The following is a 14681-nucleotide window of genomic DNA, read 5'->3' on the forward strand; positions in this document are numbered from 1 at the left end:
GGTAGGGTTAGGGTTAGAAAAAGGAGGTGTCCTGGCATGGTATCGATGGTTGGATTGTGTTTAGAATGGGCAGAAATGATGAGCTGCGCAGAAAATGCTACTCAAGGAAGGCTTTTTCAAGATCACCCTCTTTTCAATGGAACTTTAGCCCTGTAGTAGTGTTAGGGTTGTGCACCAGGGTCGTGTTAGGGTTAGATGGCTTTTATTCTCTGTCCATCTGATCTCTGCCTCTGGAGTTGGGAAGCAAGACAGGAGATTTCTTTAAATGTACCTCTGCCAACCCCTGGCCAAGCAACCCGGTGCTCTCTGGAGGTTTTGGACTAGGACTCCCATCAGCCCCAGCTCGCATTGCCAATGGTTGTGGCTGATCCCTGCTGTGGTCAGGAGGACACCGGGCTGCTTTCCTGGCGTCATGGGTAGGCCTGGTTGGGAATCCGCTGAGGTTCCACGCCCCAGCAGGGTCCACTGGCAAAAGCCCCCTGCACTTCCTCCTCCTCGCTCGCCTTTCAACTGGCTTGTCCACTTGCGGGGAGGAGAAGTGGGAGAAGCCGCCTCTGCCTTGCCCACCGCCCTGTTGAGCAAGGTGGCTGGAGCCCCGGCAGGGAAGAGGGTGAGGAGCAGAGCAGTCGCTGACAACGGTGGTGAGGGGCTCAGGGTGGGAGGGGGCCCCCCAGAGCCTGCTGTGGGCACAGTCAGGTCTCGCGTCCCCCAGGCCCAGCGGTGCTCACCTTGCCCTGCGCCTCATGTATGGCGGCCACGATGCTGGGCAGCTCTTCGGACAGCACCGTGTGCAGCGTGGCTCTCCGTTCGCTGTCTTTCTTCAGCAAGAACAAGCAGCTGCTCTCCTCGTGGGAGGAAGCAGAGAGACTGAGGTCCACATTGGTCGGCTCCTCCGGAGGCCTGGGCAGACACACAGGGGAAGGGGGTTGGATCCGAGAGGAACCACAGCGGGAGGAAGTCATGTCCACACAGGGACCGACCGTAAGGGACGGCGGCACAAATCAGGGGTTGACGGGGTGGGCAGAAAGTATTAGCTCCATATTGTTTGGACCTCAGCTCCCAGGATTCCTGATTGTTGGTCATGCTGGCAGCGGGGCTTCTGGAGCCGAAGGTCCAAACATCTGGAGATCTATCCTGCCCATCCTGTGTTAGACAGTCAGGCTGTTTACCTCTCCAGAACAGATGCAGAGCGCATGGTCTAGTTCTTAAGAGCCCTCCTTCCTGCTATGCTAAGGCACCGATCCAGGCCAGTGGTGCACCCGGGTGAGGAAGCTTGACTGCTTTTACAGAAGTTTGGTTTTTATGGCTAAAATCATGAGGGAACGCTATTCATTAATGCTAGTAATTAGTGACTGTATCATGCTTTTTAAAAAGGAGTGCCGGTCATATGCATTATCTCAGACATAACAGTCCCAGGGCTTTGCCCCTGCAATGACAAAAGGCTGTCGGCAGGTGGCGGTCAAGCCCTTTCTTATTCTGCTCGCGTGAATTATTCAGCCTGGGTGCAGAGAAGAACTCATAATAAGGCTGAAGTTGGGGCACAGACTGTGGCTTCTGGGTTGCCCTTCTCGACCGTTTTTATTTCTGGCCACTGTTGCCTGGGCTCACTTTCTTGAGTTATTTGCTCTGCACACACTTTTAATGCTAGGTTGATGTGACAGAATCATTCATCTGATTGGTGTTAGGTTGATTTGTAGCACCCTAATCTAATGTGTGAATATTTAGCTTCATAGATTTCTCTACTGCCCAAAGAGCTTCAGCTGCTTGGCAGCTAATTAAGTAAACAAGTAATACATAAAGTACTGTTGTCGATATTAAAAGTACGTCTAAGCAGTTTGTAAGAAATAAAAACATTAAACTCCATTATGATATGTATTCAAATGCAATCAAAATACATCATGGTATTTAAAACATCAATACAAGTATTAAAATTTAAACCACTTTGACACAGCATTACAAATAAACTGACCACAACTCTGTGAAGAAACTTAGGAAGAGTGATTGGCCAAAAGTCACCCAGCGAACTCAATGGCTGAGTAGAGATTTGAACCTGGGTTTTCTTAATCTAACATTCTAACACCTTAGGGCCCTCTCCTCTCCTCTCCCTCTTTGCTACTGAATCTCTACAAAACATTAAAAGCATTTAAATCTATTACGATATACATTAAAATGTAATCCAAATGCATTGATTGCATGAAATTAGGCTGAAGGCCATGTGCATTGCATTCAGGTTTATCCAAAAAAATCCAAGATGGTAAGCCACAAACTGGCTTGTTCAGACAAAACCATTGATCTCTTCTCTTGGCCAAGAATTAAATTTGCTTCAGGTGTATATCAAAGGCCCAGTCACAAAGTGACTCATACTCCTGCTAATGAACCTGTTAAGTTATCCACATGCCACATAAGGGGTTTCTGCCTTACCGCAGGAAGTTGTTTTTCTGGACTATTTCACTGGTACTCCGAGCTAGAAATATGTTCTCTGTTGGTGGCCTTAAAGACTGCAAAGATGAGGAGCGGTTCCTGGCCTCACCAACACAGTCCACAGAAACCGACCGTTCAGGTGTGTTTGATGGCGACAATGTATCTGTAGAAAAAAGAGAACGAATTGCAAGAGGGCTGTCAAAGAAAGGGAGGATCCATAGTCCAAACCCAGCCTGGTATGGCTCCCTGATTGGTTCACCACCTCACCTGGCATTACTGGGCTCCTGGATTTTTTCCGACTGGAGGCCTTCAGAAAGGGCTCCTGAAGCAAGGCAGCTGCAGTTGCCCGCTTGTCTGGATTGGCTTCAAAACAACTCAGGATGAAGGCCTTGGCTTCCTCTGACATGGAACTGGGCACCTCAGGGTGGATCTTGAACATGCCCACCTGAGAAAAGACACACAACGTGAGGTAATACTTTGCTTTAACAAGTATGCCTGACTTGTTGCTAGGTGGGCCTAGACAGACTGACTTGCCTGGAAAGCTAGGAACAATTGCCAACCCTTTTGGTTTGCAAGGATCCAAGCAAGCCAAGAATACCCAGGTGTTCTCCCCAGCCTCACCTTGAACATGGCGGCCTGTGGGCTGCCCAGCTCGAAGAAAGGTGGCTTGCCTGTAGCCATCTCAATGATGGTGCAGCCCAGGGACCAGATGTCAGCCGGCTTGCCATAGCCACGGGGGCCTTGATCAATGACCTCTGGGGCCATGTACTGCAGGGTGCCTGAGGAAAGGCGAGAGAAGCCGGAACAGGTCATGGGAACGGAGGGCAACACACTACGTACCAGCTGGGGCAGGGCAGGTCTCTCCCAAGCCATGCCTCCTCCCCTTCTGGCTAGCCCTCATTTACCCATTCCCAGAATAGCTTTGACACCCCTGATTTGAACTTAAATGGTCTTTAGGCAGTAAATCTATCTCTTATCAGCCTGGCAAGAGGCTGAATCCTCAGCTTCAACAACTGTTTCTCCGGATCTACCTGGATTCACAGAAAGAGACAGATTTCTTTTAAAATGAAAAACAAAATGAAAAAACAATCCATTGAAGAGTAGTGGCTTTAGACAGCTGCAAGCTATGGGAGGGGTGGGCCCCCGTGGGGGAGCTGGCAACACACTGCCCGCAATCCCCACCCCACCTCACCCTTCATTGTCTCCACCAATCTGGGCAGGGTCAGCAATAAACAAACACACAAACTCACTCCTTGGTGAGTGATGCGTACATTAATTCATCCTGACTAAGTAGCATTTATTCACCAGAGACAGGGAGCAGAGAATTTAAAGTTTGCAGAAAAATCAGGTTGCTTTGAATGGTAAAAGGATGGGTTCAGCATTGGTTATTTCACTTGGTGGTGAGAAAATGTTTTACTATTTATTTATTTCCATTTCTATGCTGCCCCATAACCTGAAGGTTATGGCAATTAGATTGGCAATTTTGGTTTGTGACACTGCAAATCAGATGCATTTTCAGCTTTGTGCATGGGCAGGTTCAGTGTAAAATAGCTTAACATGCAGACCATTTAGTAATAGGTTGCAGTCTGCCGTATTTCAAAATTAATCAGATTAATTGATACTTTCAGTACACTTTCAAGTAATACTATTAAGTGGACAAAATCTGAATTAAGGATTGTTGGTAGCTTCAGTTTAATCAAAGTAGTCCTAATTGCAATTTTATTGGTACCTAGAAGCAATAAAGTATCTTGGGACATGGAATTTTCTACATCTAGAACCATTTTACAAATGGTTAACTGAATGCAAGCACATAACTGCCAGAAATATCTCTTAGGCATCTCTTAATTCAAGCACAGGTTGAATCTCTTGTCAGAGGTAATTTATGTTTTTCACAGTATTTCTTTATATGTTTCTCAATTCTAAAACCTTTACGCATTTTTCCAGACGTCTACTGCAGGGCAGTGGGGGGTCTCCCCTATTAAAGAAACAGGATTTAATTTCCCAGATCTTATTTGGGTCATGCAGCATGTGTTAACCTGTACTAATGCTTGGAAAACTACTTTTCCTTTCATACTTTTCTATAGGCTGTTTTGGAGTCAAATTATTTGGTACCCAGCTGGCTGGACTGGGTCTAGGAATGCCTCCACTAACATTACTAACAGGAAGGCATAAAGTGTTGCTATTTTTAACAATCATTACCAAAAACTACAAGAAAGGATGCGAGATGGGGGGACACAAACTGCTGGCAGATGGTCAAGGAAGGCATAACTCCCCCTACCAAATATAAGCTTTGGACACATGTAGCTTCATGCTGGCAACACTGCAGCTATTTGGCCTCTTAACTGAATCAGTGTTTCTCAGACAAGAACGTTCTTTAAAAACGCAATACTGTGTTCTCTCTTTTGGTCTATAGCCTGGACATCCATAGATCAGAAAAGAAGGGTCCCAGACACAAGACGAGGGCCAGATCCCATACCTGGCATCTCCAGAGGGTCTCACAGAGGCAGGGCTGGGAGACTCCTCCACCCGAGACCCTCTGTCCACAGCTGCCCGGCCTCTGGCCAGGTACAAGTCACGGGTTTGTAATTCTAGTCCATTAGTTTCTATCATTCTAGTTTCTAAAACACGTCAAAAATATACCCACACCTGTACACATACAAACAAGTGCACACAGACAAGCCCTTACCTGTGAATGTCTCTGCGCTGGGACTGATACCTGCTAACCTCTTGGAGGTGCCGAAGTCTGAAATTTTTAAGACTCCACTGTATGTGTTGATCAAGACGTTATCTCCCTGTCAACCCAGAAAGTGCCAGTCACTACTTTGGGGACCCAGAAGTTACTCAGGAGTTCAGGTTTCCTCCATCTCCACAGCAACCAAAAATGAGAAGAGCCGACACTCCCCCTCCATCCCTCCCAAAGGGTCCAAAGGCTCCGAAATGTTGCCATAATCTATAGATGGGGCTTGCAACGAAATGTTGCAGCATGGAGCAAGCCTGTTCAGCCGTGACTGCCCTTCAATGCCTCCCCCTCCCCCTGCCATTTTCTGGTCTCTCCTCCACCCCAGTCTCTCTGAAGGCTTAGTTACGCACAATAAGCGCTTCACGCCACATGCTGGCGTTTGTTAATGCTAAGTTCTGCTCTCTTTTGCCTTTGTTCTGGAATGCCACTCTGCAAAATTGAGTTAGACCCTCAAGCCAAAAGGACTACAAAAAACAAAACCCATTTGGGGGTTTACTTCCGTTGATAATTATGCTATTGAATTGCAATGCTCCTGAATTTCACCTTCTTGACACATGGGAGAAACAGTAGATTTCGGCTACTTCTCCCTTCCTGAGACTTTGCGTGTCCTTTTGCTTCTGCCTGCCCTGCTCCTGCCAGAGGTGGCACCCATGCAGGTAAAAGTTTGCAGCCCAGGGCAGGGCAGCTCTTACCTTGATATCCCGATGGACAATCTGGTTGTCATGCAGGTAACGGAGCCCCTCCAGAATTTGCTTGGTGTAGTAGACAATGGTTGACTCATTGTCTTTCAAAGGTCCCCACCAGGAGCGCAGGAGAGAAGAGAGGCTTCCTACAGGGGGTCAGGAGAATGAGACACGGCAGTGCAGATGTCGCGAGGAGCATAATCCCTGGAAAGACGACCCCGGAGCCATCGCCTGTCCGCTGTGAACAAGTGACTCGCCATTCGCGGAGTCCAGGGTTGGCACCAGCAGTAGGCATGCCTGGGCATCTGCCAACTGAACAGGGGCCCGCTGTCACCAGCCTCTTGGAGAAGCGCTTCCTTATCTCCACTGCCACCTGCTTGTCCATCTGCCTCTTGTTCTGGCCCAGACAATGGTGGTGATGAGGAGGAGGAGGAGGAGGAGCAGAAAATGCCCTGCCCCCGCTGTCCAACAGCCCTCTGCTTGTCAAGCAAATGGTAGCAAAAATGAGGAGGGGGATGGGGACCACAGCAGTGAGATGGGTGGGCTCACCGAGCGAAGGGGCCCACGGAAGATGCCTTGCCCAAGGGCTCTCCAAGCCTGGAGCGAGCCCTGAGTCAGCCTATCTGCACATCTGGTTTGGTTCTCCAACTGGCAGCAGGTTGGATGGCTGGGGATAGGGGAGAATTTAGTTTCGGTGCATATATAAAAATTTACCCAAATGCACATTTTTCTGGTATTTTCAGTTTGAATAGGGGAGAAACCAAAACTGACACTCATTCATCAAGGCCTGCAAATGCTTAAGTTCCTAGAAGTCTGAATTAAAACCGCCACTTCTTGCTTCTGACAGATTTCTTATCTTTTAACAGCTGTTCAATGGACAGGTACAACACGCATGTTTTCTCACTGTGTGTACCTATTTCTATTAAATTTGGCCAGTACAGATGGATAACAATTAGGGTTCAAAACCACCAGATTTGCTCTCCCCTGTTTCTGTATTGTCCCATAAGAAAAAACGATCCAGTTACATCTACTTCCAAGGGCCCCTTTCTTTGGAAGGTGTCCAAGGCAAAACTCGCGTCTGCGGTGGATTAGCATCTAATCCCAAATCAATTTCACTTGACAGAGAATTTCACTTCCTCACACATTCAGTAATTTTGTTTGCTTGTTTATTTTAACAGTTCTTATGTCCCATTTTTCATTAATAAATCATACCCAAGGCAGCTTCGAAACAAATGTGCATTTGCAAGCAAATTAAAATGTAATGCTAGCAACAAACAAGCAAGCAAGCACACGGATTAGCAAACAGCAGTTTCATTGTGGGCGTTTTAATTCTAGGGGCCTTGTCCAGATGAGACACCTCACTTTGGATCTGAGGATCGTTTGGAAGAAATGAAATTACTTGTGTCCAAGATGACTTATGGTTTATTGCGTACAGTGATGAAATATGGATGCAGAATATAAACAAGCAAAAGAAAGCTTACACTTCTCTTTCCTGTGAATGCACTGGTTCTCTGTATAGGCCAGGGGATGCTTTGTGACCCGCTAAGGTTGCCTGGGCTAGTGACTCATCAGTTCCTCTCCCCAGGCTGAGAACAAAAAACAATGGCTCTTGCTACGGATTTTATAAAGTTTTCTGTCTCACTGCTGCAGTCTGTCAGTATGCACAGCTCCAGTCCCCGTCTCCCAAGAGTTAGAAGAAGTAAAGCTAGCTTTAGTAAAGCAAAAGCTTTGCTGAGGTACAGAATGACGGGAAAGGCAGCCAGCTTTAACACGCTTACTTCTGGGACTCTTCCTAACAAGCTGAAGGCCCAAGTTTTTAGCATTCGTTCAAGAAACTGTTTTGGCTCCTGGATACTGAGAAATTTCACCATACTGCCTACTGAAGTAACCTCCTTGCCATTATTTTGGTGGAACTTATACAATGCAACAGGCTCTAAGTCAGGACTGTGGGTCCTCTTTCAACCTGAGGGCTGGATTCAGTTTTGCAGATGCTCTTGGGGATGTCATTCCAGTGGTGGGTGGAGCCAAAGGCAAAGGGGTGGGGCCAAATAAAACCCAATCAAACATGAAACACCTCACGTGTTGTAGTGTAAAGTTTCTACTGCTAGTAAGGAAGGCTTAGGAGAGGCACTTCAGCAAAAGCCTTTAGACAGGGGAGAGAGTCATGACTGGAGTCACATTGAGCCCTCTGGTTTGAGGCTTCTTACTGCTACTCGAAGTGGATGATGCTCACTGAGAGGGAAAAGAGAACAGTCTTAAAAGTGGACAAGGAAGAAGCCAAATGAGCTTCCGCTGGAAGGCCATTTTGTAGTTTAGGTACCACCACTGAAAAGATTCTTTCTTGACCCCATCCACCACACATCATCTTGTGCTGAGAAGGCCAGAAGGACAGTTCATAAAACGGAATTCAGGTCTCAAGCAGGTTCATACAAGAAAAAGCTGTTCCCAAGAAACCTGGTCCCAGACCATTTAGGGTTTTTAAAGGCCAGTAGTAGGACCCTGGATTTGAACCTGATAACAAATAGGTAAACAGTGAAGTGAGAAAACCGGCGGTAATATTGTTTGTCCTGCTGACTACAGACAAACAAGTCTAGCCAAACATTCTGAATCAATTCTAGACCATCTCCAAGGCACATCGATATGTGTGGACAAAGATAGATCTGGTTATTCAGAAGAGCGTAACGAAACAATTTAACTCGGTTTACAGAAACTGGCGCAGTCAAGGCTCACCAGGAACAGGGACAGGTGAAGAATCTGTTCAGGAAATAGAAATCCCTTGTTTCACCCCGATTCCAGGTTGCCACCAGGCGCTGGTGCTGGCCGCATGATTGAGCCCGTTCATGGGCTACCATCTCTAAGATGGATCATGATTTCCCTAATTTTTTCAAAGCACCCATATAATTTTTGCGAGATGGCACAGGGAAAGCACAGGATTTTAATACGACTAAGCACTGTTTGTGCAAATAGCCTTAATGCCATTTGTGGAATTAGTGCTAGTTACACAAACGTCATGCGCTTTCCCAGTACTGCTCTGCAAAAATTCTGTGGGTGGTTTGAAAAAAATGACACATATCACTGTCTAACCAGCAGGAGTCCATGCAAAACATCTGCCTTTGCCTGCTTCTGATCCCTGGATTGGAAGAGAAACCGACCTCCAGTGAGCCAGCTTTCCCTATTTCAGCACATCCCTAACCAAGATCCAACCCAATTTCAGGAAGGCATCTTCTTGCACTTACCCCCAGGGACCTCCTCCATGAAGATCTTGAGGAACCCGTCTTGACTGACAGAGCCCAGATAGCGGACAATGTTCTTGTGCTTCAGACGCTTGTGAAGAGCGATCTCTTCGTGCAGGGGCTGCGAGAATCTGAGGAGCAGGTGTGGAAAGGCGTGAGGGAGACACTCACCATGGGGCCAAAGACCAGGGCCCCACGTGCTGGGGGGAACACCCACAATGCTGCAGGTGATGAGGCAGCAGGAGCAAACTTTGTTTAATTCCTCTTCTCATGAGGATGGCATGATTTAAGTGAGTTTAAAGTGCAAACTCCACACATCCAGAGTATTTTTATTTAGAATCAGGCCAGGTGAACAGCTTTGTTTTGTTCTAATATATGGTCAGTGCAGATGCAGTTAAAATGCAGAAGGGTGGTTGGGGGATGAAGACAAATATTTGCTGAGAGCATCCTGGTGCCATCTAAGGGGCTGCTGAGCTTCTGGAATTTTCTTCCACAGTGGCCAAAACAATTTGATGACCGTTGAGTACTATGTACCTCGAAGGAGGCCTGGGGGAACCATCTGCAGCTTTGCCCCAGATGGTGAAACATCTTGGTTTTCCTCGTCTGATGGATCCTGTCAAGGAAGACTGTGGGGACGGGGAGGGCCAATGTCATGATTTCCCAAACCTCCCCCTACGTTCTGCCTCTGCAAAAACCTCCCAGAGCTCTCTTCTCTTTCTCCACAGGAAAGAAGATCCGACACCTGCAGAGCAGTCCAGCCAGCCCCCTCCCACCACCCACCACTTCTTACCTGCTGTCCCGCTCTGGGATCTCCTTAATGGCGATGCGCACCTGGTTGCTGAGATCTCGGCCAGCGTAGACCACCCCATAGGTGCCTTTGCCCAGAATCACCCTGTCACCAGATTCTGTGTATTCATAGTCATACTGCGTGAGCCAAAGCACATGGAGTTAGGGAACCAGATGGCCTTGTCATAGAATCATAGAATAGTAGAGTTGGAAGGGACCCTGAAGGCCATCCAGTCCACCCCCTACTGTTGCAGACACCAAGTCACACCATCCCACTCAGATGGCGCTCCAGCTTCTTTGTGTGGGAGAGCCCACCACCTCTCTAGGCAGCTGGATCCACCGTTCCAGTATTCATGAGAAACTCTGAAGTTTGCAGGGCAGGACAAGTGGCAACCGGCTCTCTCCTTGCGACCACCTCCCAGAACCCGCCACCTGAGGCAACTGCAGAAGAGTAGGGCTGGCCCAGTCGGAAAACACTTTGGGAAGGACCCCTCCATGCAACACGCCGTTTTGCTCTCCCTATGCTGGAAGCTGGCCATTTGCAATGCCCTTTCTCACAGCTGTTCTCCACTAGATCCCGAGTGAGTCGGGACCAAGTCGCATTCCTAAGCAAAGCCGCACCCTCTCCCACAACATACCTCTAGCTCCTCCAGAGAGCTGCAGCTGTTCCCTTCTTCACCCACCTCTGCCATGAAAGAGTGGACCAGTTCACAAAACCTAAGTTACAGGATGAAGGAGGAAGGAAAACCTAAGCGAACTGACCCCAAGGCACATAAACATCTTCTTTGCATTGGTTCAGCACTGAAGGCTGAAACTCCACACTCCAAGAGATGTGGGCAAGGAAAAGAGTGACTTAACCAAGGAAAATGTGGAAAAAATAGGCATCTTAAATTTGAAGAGGAAAGCAGGTGAGGGTTCAAACTAATACAGCAATGCACAGGAGACTGGGGGAAATATTAGGGCAGAAGAAACTTTGGCCCTCCAGATGCTGTTGAACTTCAACTCCCATCATCCCTGGTCACTGGACATGTTGGTTGGGTCTGAGATATGGGGGCCAATAACATCTGCAAGACCAAAGATTTCCCACGCCTGACTTAGGATCAGAGCTGCATATCTGTTGCTTCTGATTTGCATTAAAAGCCCGTCCTAATATGTTTGTTTTCCTTGAATGCTGTGGATGGCAGACTATAGTCAGCAGGAATGCGGAATCTATCCTGACAGTTTTGACACTGCTTAAACCTGACCCTCAGGCAAGCACTGCAGTCCCAAGTTTAGATGCTTATTTAAGTACATGGACTGCTTATATCAGTACACACAAGAAACTGAGGTGTCCAGTCCTTGTTTCTTCTTGTGTTTTATCCATCTCCTACCTTCTCCCCTTTTCTCTATCAAGAGGGAGGTTAATCATTACTGTAAGTAGATACATTTCATGATATAATTTCCTACTTTTTCATGGTTGTTGCTAATGTTATTCAGATGCTTCAAATAAAAGATTTTTTAAAACAATGTTCAAAGTAAATCCCGCAGAAAATCAATGGGATTTCCTTCCGTGTAAATGCACTGAATTCTAGGATACTAGAAATCGATCTGAGCATCCTTCTATTTACTTCTGTATCCTTGACTTGTCTTGAATCCATTTTCAGATCCCATTCTATGACTGTGAGGACTAGCAACTAGATAATAATTTTAAAATAAACTCCCCAAATTATCAGAACACTGCCAAGAACTCTCAAGGGCTTTCATTCTATATTGCCTGGAAGACTCATGGAGTAGAGAGGCAATCAAAAAATATTCAAGAGAAATAAATAGCTGTTAACTGCAACTTTCTCTGTCTCAACCCTAGACAACACTATCCACCTAATAAGGGAATAAACATCGAATTATGGACATGTGTCATCTATTTCCATGTTGCACATGTGATGAACAAAATCAGCAAGGATATATTTGAATTATTCCAGTTTTCATGGATCTGCAGTATAGTTCCTAGAATTTGCCTGATCCATTCTATAAAAGCTTCCCTCTTTCCCTAACAGTGGGGTCCTTTATCACCCCGTGTTTTCCTTCAGCACTCACTCACCAGTAGCAATGATACTGGGTAGGGAAGTACAACTGGAAATCTTCAGCTGTGTGCATCACGTAGAGGAAACAACACCGCTCATCACACTTGGAGATGCTGTCAAGAAAAAATAGATGGGCATGAAGCACAGTCCCTTCTCATCTGCCCAGCCTTGAAACATGCCTCTGTTTGTGTCCCTCCATCCCATATTGTGTGGACCATCCCCAGGGTCTTTCTGATTAGAAGCTATAACCTTTCTCCCTGAGACACTAGCTTTCTATGTGCGGGGATGTTATTTTTCTTTTGGAATGGGAAAGTAATGGCTCATGAGCCCTCACCTGCAGGCTGGAGTAGCAGAACTGTACCAAGTCCACCATCCTTCCACACAAATTACACAGCAAGTTATCCCAAGCCTTCTTCATTTTAACAGCTTAATTTGTGCTCTGCCTGAGACCCCGAAGAGCTGCTGCCAGTCAGAACAGACTAGACAGACCTAAAGTCTGACTTGGCAAGTCAGTCCCCTGTAATACACACTAGCCTTGCATTACATGTAAGCCACTTGAAATGTTTGTGAAAAATCACCTGATTCCACGGATGGATGATATGGGGAATGTCCAAGTGGAAATTCCTTCCTGTGGAGAGAAGCCCAAAAGGTAAAGAAAACAAGAAAAAACATCCCCAGAAACCATGCCACTCGGAACTGTTTGTGAATCAAGGAACCGAATGCCTGCAAACTGAGCAAAATTCTGAACTCACCTCCTCCAAGGAGCCAATATGACTTAGTGTCACCGATTTGTTTCCTTCCTGGTTGCAGACTTTGAGCTGAGATGGCTGCAACACTCGGCCCAGCTCTAGAATCAAGACCTGGGAGGAGAGAGAGAGAGCAGGGATAGGCTTGCCATGGGGAAAGGGGGCTAATATCGAACCTCCATGTCCAGCAGCAGTGTACCTCTGGGTGCCCGCTGCTCGGAGGGCACCATAAGCAGAGGTGGGCCAATGGTTTATGGCTTGCTTTTGGGTGCTGTAAGCACCCAAGTGGCCACTGTAGGACGAAGCCTCACCGGCCTACACGGGCCACTCAGCTCTGACCCAGGAGGCCTTTCTATGGTCTTCAGCTGTGTTTATGTGCAAAAGCAGCCACGTCCCTCAGAGCACTGGTGCGCCTTCGGAATGATCTTTACACAGCAATTTTTTACATCACCATCATCCCATTGTATTTATATCATGCCTTTTCCCTCTTGTGAGGAACCCACGGAGCCCTTCAGAGGTCTCCTCCACTCCATTTTTATTCTCACAACAGCCCTGTGAGGTAGATCAGGCTGAGAGTCTGTGACTGGCCCAAAGTTACCCGGTGAGCTCCAGGGCTGAGTGGGGACTAGGACCTCAAGCTCCCAGGGCCCCCAACACTACCCTGTCTCTCTCTTTATATACCTTCTTTTTTTGCATTTATTATGATATTTTTAGCATTCGTTTGTAAGCCACTCAGAGATCAGTTTTAAAAATGGCAAGCAGTTATGCTTTTGCTGCTGCTGTAATCGCACAAAGGAGCAAGACGGGGAGAGAGAGAAAGAGACAGCATGTGCTGCTGCACGGAACTTACGGGCCAGATTTCCTTGGGGTGACAGATGAGCCTCCCCAGCCAGGCAGAGAGACAGATGACTTCCTGGGAGGGGACCTTTCAATGGCGTCATCCCAGGTAAGGAAGCACACCTGGTGCCATCCCTGGAGAGTTTTGTTACCAGTGAAAACCTACCCATTTGAATCATTTCTGGAAAACCTCCCCATTTGAATCATTCATGGAAATCTGAGCCCCTCAATCAGATGTGGGTAGCATCAATGACTAACACCAGTCCCATTCATTTCAGTAGGCCTACTTTAAGTAGGACCGACACTAGATACTACCCCAGGTCTTTAATTTCTGGGTGCTGGGAATTTTGTTTTGCTGTCATACATTATGTTGCTTTGGATTATGTGATTTTGGGTTCCGTCTTGCATTGAAACTGGGTTTTGTTATGCTTGCTTCTTGAAGCCAGGAAGTGAGCCCTAAGGGGGAGCATATAAATGTCATAAATGAATAAGGAAGACAAACAGAGGCAAAGGGTAAAAGAGGCAGTCATGAGGACGTGTTTTCATGCACTTGTTTTGCTTAAGGTAAGGATGGGAAGCCTATGGCCCTTCAGAAGTTGTTGGACTCAAATTTCTATCAGTCACAGGCAGTGGTTGGGGTGATAGGTGTTGTAGCCTAACAACATCTGGGAAACTGAAGGTAGATGTAGAAGATAAAAGAAGTGACAATTAACACCTTGGCAACTCACAAGAGGTGGGACTAGAAAAGAGATCTGAAAGATCAAGCTCATCCATGCCATGTTCTTTTGACCTGTGGATTTATATTGGTATTTTTGTATTTTTAACTTAATGTTTATATTTTTAATTTAATGTGATAATTATTTTTTAACTTATTGTTGCAAGCCGCCCCGAGGCTTCGGCAAATGGGGCGGCATAAACATGTTTTAATAAATAAATGTATGTATGTATGTAGACCTTTTTATTTAAACATCATTTTAATTGTTAAAATATATGATCTGGCCAGGACAACTTCTTCTTCCTTCTCTTTTCTCCTCCTATATTATTTATTTACTTATTTTATACTGGTAATTTTAATTTTATATTATTATGTTTGTAACTCAATGTATTTTTTGTATTTTTGTATTTAATGGTAATTTATTATGTTCTATTGTATTTCAATGTATTTTATTGTGTTG

General features: G+C 46.3%; 1 protein-coding gene across 1 annotated transcript in view; it reads right to left on the reverse strand.

Annotated features, from left to right (window-relative positions):
• The window catches only part of MAP3K6 (mitogen-activated protein kinase kinase kinase 6), a 37672-nt gene that overhangs the window by 8955 nt on the left and 14036 nt on the right, over positions 1-14681 (reverse strand). Inside the window, exons 4-16 of the mRNA XM_044435273.1 lie at positions 12869-12881; positions 12676-12783; positions 12502-12551; positions 11941-12036; positions 10502-10580; positions 9868-10001; positions 9081-9208; positions 5854-5990; positions 5108-5213; positions 3043-3200; positions 2689-2866; positions 2422-2584; positions 729-900 (exon numbers count right to left, since the gene is read on the reverse strand). Coding sequence (XP_044291208.1) covers positions 729-900; positions 2422-2584; positions 2689-2866; positions 3043-3200; positions 5108-5213; positions 5854-5990; positions 9081-9208; positions 9868-10001; positions 10502-10580; positions 11941-12036; positions 12502-12551; positions 12676-12783; positions 12869-12881 — 1522 coding nt within the window. The remainder of the gene's footprint in view (positions 1-728; positions 901-2421; positions 2585-2688; positions 2867-3042; positions 3201-5107; positions 5214-5853; positions 5991-9080; positions 9209-9867; positions 10002-10501; positions 10581-11940; positions 12037-12501; positions 12552-12675; positions 12784-12868; positions 12882-14681) is intronic.

Source organism: Varanus komodoensis, unplaced genomic scaffold, assembly GCF_004798865.1.
Source record: "Varanus komodoensis strain SLA01 unplaced genomic scaffold, ASM479886v1 scaffold29_1, whole genome shotgun sequence".
In the NCBI taxonomy this organism is placed as follows: Eukaryota; Metazoa; Chordata; class Lepidosauria; order Squamata; family Varanidae; genus Varanus; species Varanus komodoensis.